Below are 7,393 nucleotides of genomic sequence, written 5' to 3'. Positions count from 1 at the left end.
CCCTTCAGCCCAGATCTGAGGAACCCTCCGAGCCTGCACTGCAGAGCGGGTGGTAAGGTGCATGGGGGTGGAACAGGGCCTCGGCGTGGCGGCTGGCACAAGCCCACTGCTGGTTAGTGACTGTACAGGGCCTGGCAACAGTCCCTGACAGAGGTACAGGCCCCACCCCCCTCCCATCAGCCGGGCCCACGGGCAGCCCAGTGAGGGTGAGAAGAAGAAGCAGGCTTGGAGCCAGGCCAGGGAGCACGGTGGGCTGGGCAGCAGGCTCGCCCAGGCCTGGAGAGTCCTGCCAACCAAGGCTGGTGGTTAGCGCCCATCTTGGGGTGGGACGGAGGGTGAGGAGAAGCCCGTGGGGTGAGACTGCTGGGAGCTGAGCTCACTGGGGAGGCCGTGAGCCGCTGCGAAGTGGGGTGATCTGTGCCTCGCATCCACGGGCATCCACGGGCATCCACGGGCATCCACGGTGAAGTACGCCACGCGGAACCACGGCCGCTGCCTGGCGATGCTGGGCTTGGGAGCCAGCAGGGCCGAGGGGAGCAGCAGGCTTGGGCCCCACCAGGCTTGACCCACACTTCACCCTCTCTCCCTCTCCTTTCCTTCTTCTTCAGAGAACATACATCTTCACGTTTCTCTTGAGCTCCCGGGTCTTCATGCCCCCGCATGACCTGCTGGCCCGTGTGGGGCAGATCTACCTGGAGCAGAGGCAGCAGCTGGAGGCCGGGTCTGAGAAGGTAAAGGCGTGCTGACCCGATGCTACCTGTCCGGTGCCCCTGGCTGCCCCCCGCGCCTCCTCCAAGAGAAGCATGCTGAGCGCCAGCTGGCAGCATCTGGCTGAGCCTGGCCGGGCCCTCCCTGATGTCCTGGGGTGTGCTCGCCTCCCAGGGTGCTGGCATAACTGCTGTGGTGGGCATTCACCCCCGACCCCCTCTCCTGCTCAGGGCCAGTACCCCTCAGTGGAGGCCTGGCTCCATTGGTGCAAAAGAAGCCAGAGGGGCCTGGGTCCCTGCCTCCTCTAGGGGGTGGGGTGCAGCACCCTCAGGCTGGGGTCTGCTCCTGGGAGTTCTCAGCGACTCAAACAGGGCCGTTTGCCACTGTTGTCCCTTCTGACACAGCCAGGCTGTGGGCAGTCAGGATGGTGAAGACACCGCAGCTCCGAGGCCCTGGGTCTTAGGTGAGGTGTTAGAAGCCCAGGGTCTGGTGCAGAGGGTGGCAGACAAGCTGTCAGCCAGCTGGCAGGGCCTCCTGGGGCTGCGCAGAGCGGGCCTGACCCCTGACCGGGGACTGATGACCCTCCCTCCACCTTCCCGGAGGCTGTGCTTGGCAGGGTTTGGGGGAGAGGCCTGTGAAGCTGGGCCTTCTGAGTCTCCTCTTGAGAGGGGCTGTCCCGGGTGCTGTGGGCATGATGGGGACAGACATGGGCCGAAGCCTGGAGTTTCTGAAAATGAGTTCACTTAAGTGAAAAAGAGAACTACCTTAAGGGTGTCAATTGATGGTCCTTGGCACCAATTCAATGCCAACTCGAATCTCTAATTAGGGGTGTGGCAAAGAAGGAAACTTTATTCAGTGCAAGTAACTCAATTATGAAACAGCATGGCTGTGGCTACAGCACAGCTGTGGGCCAGCTCAGGATAGTGTCACAGCTCGGTTTTGAAGCAGCACGGCTGTGAGGTCCTTCCATCCACAACCCCCTTCTCTCCATCCACATCCCCCTCCTTCCATCCACAACCCCCTCTCAGGGCCTGCTGGGGCTGCTCCCTGCCATGCTCTGGGTGCTCTGGGTGCTCTGGGTGCTCTGGCCAGTCATTGATGTTTCAGCTCCAGCCAGGGAAACAATCTCCAGTGGAAGGGGAAGGTAAGCCCCCCAAGCAACAGGGAGCTGATTTATATAGAGAGAGTTCCCCGCCCCTGGTCCCTGATTGGTCTGTCCTTATGCAAATGAGAACTCCAAATCCTCACAGTTTGATTGGTCCAAAAAGCACTGCCCTGATTGGCCTGAATGAAGCGGCTCTGACTGGTGCTAATGGAGATCACAGTTTGATTGGTCCAAAAAGCACTGTCCTGATTGGCCGGAATGGAGCGGCTCTGACTGGTGCTAATGGAGACATAGCTGTGCAGCTCTGATTGGATGGGATAAGTGTCAGTCCTGTTGGTTGAACTAGGATTCCAGGAACTCCTTTATAAGGCTTGGCTCCAACGGCAGGAACACAGTGCAGATGGGCAGTTCAGTGTAGGCTTCTCCCTGACGTGTGGCTTGCGTGAGAGACCCCCGTTTAGAAATAATTGCCTGGCTGTTTTTCAAAAATGTGAGCCCAGTTAGCTACCAGGAGCCCGCTGGGTAGGCATCTCCTTTCTCAGGGTCCCCAAGGCGAATACGCAACAACGCAGGTATGACCAAACTGCCGGTGGCCCTGTGGGGGTCGTCCCGCCGAGCACAGCGGGCCTGGGGCGGTTTACCACTCGTTGTCTTGTCACTCACTCTGGTGGGTCGGCCCCACCTGTGCCTACCCCCAGGCCATGCTGAAGTCCTTCTCAGCCAAGATTGTGCAGCTGCTGAAGGAGTGGACAGAGGCCTTCCCCTGCGACTTCCAGGACGAGAAGGCCATGGCTGAACTGAAGGCCATCACCCACCGGATCATGCAGTGTGATGAGGTGAGGGCCTCCCTCGGCTCAGGTGGAGCTCCGTGTGTGTGTGTGTGTGTGTGTGTGTGTGTGTGTGTGTGTGTGTGTATGTGTATGTGTGTGTACACGCGGAAGAGGTGAAGGTTCCTTAGGGACAGCTTGGCCCTGCTCTGGCCCTCAGATCCCTTCTTCACCGCACAGCCCGCTAAGCCACCTGTCCAGAGGGCCTCAGAGGGGCCCACACTGTGCCCCACTCCGTCAGGCCTAGGTGCTCAGGGCAGGTTTGGGTCGGGTATGTGGGCTCAGCGTTGGGTATGTCCCCGGAGATGCGGCGGGTCCTCCTGAGAGGTGTGGTCTCGCCAGCCCGTGCTGGCACCTCCATGCTCCCTGCCCGCAGGAGAATGGCACGGTGAAGAAGGCCATTGCCCAGCTGACGCAGAGCCTGCTGCTGTCCCTGGCCGCCCGGAGCCAGCTGCAGGAGCTGCGGGAGAAGCTCCGCTCGCCGGCTGTGGATAAAGGGCCCATCCTCAAGGCCAAGCCCCCGGCCTCTCAGAAGGACATCCTGGGCGTGTGCTGCGACCCCCTGGTGCTGGCCCAGCAGCTGACTCACATTGAGCTGGTCAGTGCGTGAGCCGCTCAGGGCGGGCTGGGTGCGCGGACTCCTGCTTGTCCAGAGCCATGAGAGCCCCCACAGCTTTCTCAGTGTCAGCACCACAGGCTTCCCTGCTGGGCGGGCAGGGTGTCAGGAGACCCCGATCACTGCCTCTGGCCGATGTGTCCACCTACAGCAGGTTTCTCTGTGCCTGGCCCCCAGGCCTCCGGGGGCACAGCAGCCCTGTGTTAAGGGGAGGGGGAGGGTGGCCAGGACTAAAGTGGCCCCAGGATGGAGGTGAGGGGCTTCGAGGGGGCGAGCCAGTTCTCCGACCCTGTCGCCTCATCCCGCCTGTGCCCGGGCTGGGCAGGTCCCCTGTACATGGCAGCCACGGACCCGAGGCTTCCACCCCACTCCTTGCAGCCCTGCTCCCTCCGCTCCAGAGGAGGGCCTTCCAGGCCCTGGGGTGCTTGTGGAGGGGCCCGGGCAGGGATTGCCCCCTGGTGGGGTGCTCGGATCAAGGAGGGGCCCTTGCACACGCCCGCAGACTAGTTCTGACCGCTGCTCCGAACACGTCCTGCACGCCGAGTGGGGGCCTCGAGGCCAGAGGCTGATCACTCCCGTGCTGTCTCCCGCCTGCCCCAGGAGAGGGTCAGCAGCATCCAGCCCCAGGACCTGATGCAGATCGTCAGCCACACGGACTCTCGGGACAAGCACAGGGTGAGGGGCGGGCCTGCGGGTGGGCCTGGACCCGCATCCCGTGCAGGGTGGGCGGAGCCACACGGACTCTCGGGACAAGCACAGGGTGAGGGGCTGGCCTGCGGGTGGGCCTGGACCCACGCAGCTCGCCTGAGCTCCTCTGGAGTGTCTGAGCCATGGATGTGGTCTGGCTTCCTGGCGCCTGCTCCAGGGGGTCAGTGGAGGCCACACAGGGAGATGCATGCTGGGAGGGGGCCCCGTATTCCCAGGGCTGGGGCACCCAGCCTGGCCTCCAAGGCGAGCCCTGGGCATTGTGGAGCCCCAGGCTGGCCGAGGGGACCTGTCCAGTGGCCCCCACTCACTATCACTTGCAGTTTCCTCCTCGGGACAAGGTCCCTGCCCCTCCGTCCTGGGCCAGGGCTGGGCAGCAGCGCCAGCAGTGTCCTTGGGCTTCCCGTGAACTGCTGTGTCCTCCCCAGTGCCGAGGGGACCTGACCAAGACCTACAGCCTGGAGGCCTACGACAACTGGTTCAACTGCCTCAGCATGCTGGTGGCCACCGAGGTGTGCCGGGTACGCACCGCACAGCAGCCACGGCAGGGTGGCCGTCTCCTCCCCGCCCCCACAGGGCTGCCCGAGACACGCTCAGGTGCTCCTGCCCCTCAGACGTTGACAATTTGCAAGTGGAGATAAGGAGCCTCCATTGCCAGGGCCTTGGAGCTGCTGCCCCCCTGCCCCCCACACGTCCGACTGTGATGCCTTAAATTGCGATGGAGACCCATCACGGAGTGCACCCTGTGCCCAGCACAGTCTATGAGCTCATCCGGGGCCCCTCAGTCCTCTCGCCATCCTCCTGCCCACATCGGACACGCCACAGCTGTGTTTCCTGCCTCTGCAGCCCACCCCCCATCCCCCCTGCCCACCCGGGTCTGACAGCTCTGTGGGCCTTGGGGCAGCTCCAACCAGAGGCCCTCAGGGGCGGGTGGTGGAGGGCGCGGCCCCCATGGGGCCCACGCTGAGGCTGCTGGCTGCCGCAGGTGGTGAAGAAGAAGCAGCGGACCCGCATGCTGGAGTTCTTCATCGACGTGGCCCGGGAGTGTTTCAACATCGGGAACTTCAACTCCATGATGGCCATCATCTGTGAGTGTCCGGCCGGCTGCCCACCCAGCTCCTCTCTGACCCACCTGCCTGCCCTGACCCTCCTCGCTTTTCTCTGCAGCTGGCATGAACCTCAGTCCTGTGGCTCGGCTGAAGAAAACATGGTCCAAAGTTAAGACGGCCAAGTTCGATGTCTTGGAGGTAGGCACCGGCCTCATCCTGTGTTGGCCTGAGGAGGTGGGCCTCCACCACACTGTACCCTTTGCTCAGGGCCTGCTGCCCGCAGTGCAGGCTGGGGCTGGGCTGTCCTCGGCCCTGCCTTCAGTCAGATCTGGCATCGCCTAAAGCTGCTTCTGGGGGGGGGGGGGTAGTTGCTAAAGAGTTAAACAAAAACGGGCCCCTGAGCCCTGCAGTGGTTGATGCTGACTCAGCAGACGTGGGCCTTTTCCTGGCCCAACTTTCCACGGCACTAGACCCTCTGGGTGGCCCGGGGGCTGACGGGTGAGTTCACGCACAGCCTGGCCCAGATGTATTTGATCACAGAGTTCGTTTTTTTGCAAATGTGTGTCTATGGAGCTGGTCGGAGTTGGGAGTTGTCGATCTAAGCAGGGGGGCAAAGGAGGGCTTGAAAGGAAGGAGGAGAGAGCAGGCCCAGCAGGGCAGGGAAGAGGCGTGGGGGCTGTGCGGCTTCTCTGCGGCTCTCCCGTGACGCTCAGACCCAGACCCAGACGGCCCTGCGCTCAGCCGGCACCTCTGGGCCCCCTCCTGGAAGGGAGGCCTTTTCTGGGTGACAGTCCCAGTTGCCCAGAGGGGAAGTGCCTTCCTCATCAGCGGGCTCCCTGCTCTGCAAAGGGGGTGGGGGAAGCGCTGCCCACCACATGCATCTTCCCCCCTCCCTCCCTCCCATCCGCACACAGCACCACATGGATCCTTCCAGCAACTTCTGCAACTACCGCACGGCCCTCCAGGGGGCCACACAGAGGTCCCAGATGGCCAACAGCAGCCGAGAGAAGATTGTGATTCCTGTGTTCAACCTTTTCGTCAAGGACATCTACTTCCTGCACAAAATCCACACCAACCACCTGCCCAACGGGCACATCAACTTCAAGGTGAGTTCAGCCCCATTGTGGCCCAGAGGGAGGGCCAGGCTGTCCCAGCACAGAGCAGGGCAGGCCTCCCGGCCGCCCAGGGCAGGCAGGACCCACCCGTGCAGGAGAGCAGCAAGGCCATGGCCCTGCACAGAGGACCTGTAGGACTGGCAGCTCCAAGGTGGTCACACTATGTGACCTTGAGCTGTGAGGTTGGCCCCATCTTTCTGGGTGAATGCCCTGGTTATAGGGCCTGGAGCCACAGGAACCTCCATTCGCCCAGGACACTGGTCCCGACACTGGTCCCACTGGGAGAACCAGGAAGGCTTTAGGTAAGAAGGACTCGAGCAGGGAGGAGGAGGCAGCAGAACTCCAGATGGAAGCAAAGGCCTGTCTGGCCAAGGGCAGGAGGGTAGGACAAAGGCGCTTGGGGAGGTGCAGGGGGAGCTGGGTGTCCAGTGCTCACCTCACACAGGTCAGGGTGGGAGGGGGTTATGGATTCCCACACGGGCCCCAGAGAGTGGCATCATGACGTGCTCAGATTGGTGGTGCTGTCTGGTCTGGCCGGGCTGCCTGCCTCAGCTCGGGGTCAGGGGTGAGGCCCTATTGGGGTCCCTGAGCAGGGGAGGCACAGACCCTGCCGCCAGCCTGATGGCCCAGGTGGAGGGCAGGACGGTGTGTGCTCTGGGACGCCTGCTGGCTCTGACGCTGCACAACGTGCTCGTGGCCACGCAGTCAGCTGTGTAGAGCCTCCGCCTCCGGTGCTGGCGCCGGGCAGGGAGCAGCACTGGCCCTGACCGAGGTGACGGGGACACCGCTGTCCTCTGCCCCTGCAGAAATTTTGGGAGATCTCCAGACAGATCCACGAGTTCATGACCTGGACGCGGGTGGAGTGTCCCTTTGAAAAGGACAAGAAGATTCAGAACTACCTGCTTACGGCGCCCATCTATAGCGAGGAAGGTGAGGCCGCCCCGGCTGGCAGCAGCCCCCACAGCACCTGGCCCCGACTCCCCCTTGTTGGTCTCCATGGGGGGCTGATCACTATCCCCACACCACACAGGGGAAGCCCGGCCACAGGTGAGTTTGTGAGCGGGGGTGGTGGGCAGAGGACAGAAGAAGGGTAAGGACAAAGGAGACCAGTCTCTGAGGCCACTTGAGAGCCAGGCGGGTTCGGGCCAGTGCTCAGAACCTGGCACCAAGCAGGGCCCCGAGCAGGTAGCTGGGAACACGGGGCCTCACGGGGCCTGGGACCTCCCACAGCAGAGATCTGTGGACGCGCCCCCCCCCCCCCCCCCGCC

At 63.0% G+C, this 7,393-nt stretch overlaps 1 protein-coding gene across 4 annotated transcripts in view; it reads left to right on the top strand.

The window, feature by feature from the left end:
• Window positions 1-7,393, top strand: part of RASGEF1A (RasGEF domain family, member 1A) — a 53,842-nt gene that overhangs the window by 25,713 nt on the left and 20,736 nt on the right. For 2 of the 4 annotated variants that reach the window (XM_005861781.2, XM_005861784.2), the window contains exons 3-11: window positions 609-731; window positions 2,512-2,649; window positions 3,017-3,238; window positions 3,857-3,931; window positions 4,390-4,482; window positions 4,947-5,049; window positions 5,129-5,208; window positions 5,925-6,116; window positions 6,932-7,382. In XM_005861781.2, the coding sequence (XP_005861843.1) occupies window positions 609-731; window positions 2,512-2,649; window positions 3,017-3,238; window positions 3,857-3,931; window positions 4,390-4,482; window positions 4,947-5,049; window positions 5,129-5,208; window positions 5,925-6,116; window positions 6,932-7,219 (1,314 nt within the window). In that variant the 3' untranslated portion in view covers window positions 7,220-7,382. Of the gene's footprint in view, window positions 1-608; window positions 732-2,511; window positions 2,650-3,016; window positions 3,239-3,856; window positions 3,932-4,389; window positions 4,483-4,946; window positions 5,050-5,128; window positions 5,209-5,924; window positions 6,117-6,931; window positions 7,383-7,393 lie in introns of those variants that run through there. The other 2 variants (XM_005861783.2, XM_005861782.2) reach the window with 2 other exon arrangements.

Source organism: Myotis brandtii, unplaced genomic scaffold, assembly GCF_000412655.1.
Source record: "Myotis brandtii unplaced genomic scaffold, ASM41265v1 scaffold1563, whole genome shotgun sequence".
NCBI lineage: Eukaryota > Metazoa > Chordata > Mammalia > Chiroptera > Vespertilionidae > Myotis > Myotis brandtii.
The sequence above is the reverse complement of the archived record's forward strand: the minus strand, read 5'-3'. Positions and strand labels throughout refer to the sequence as shown.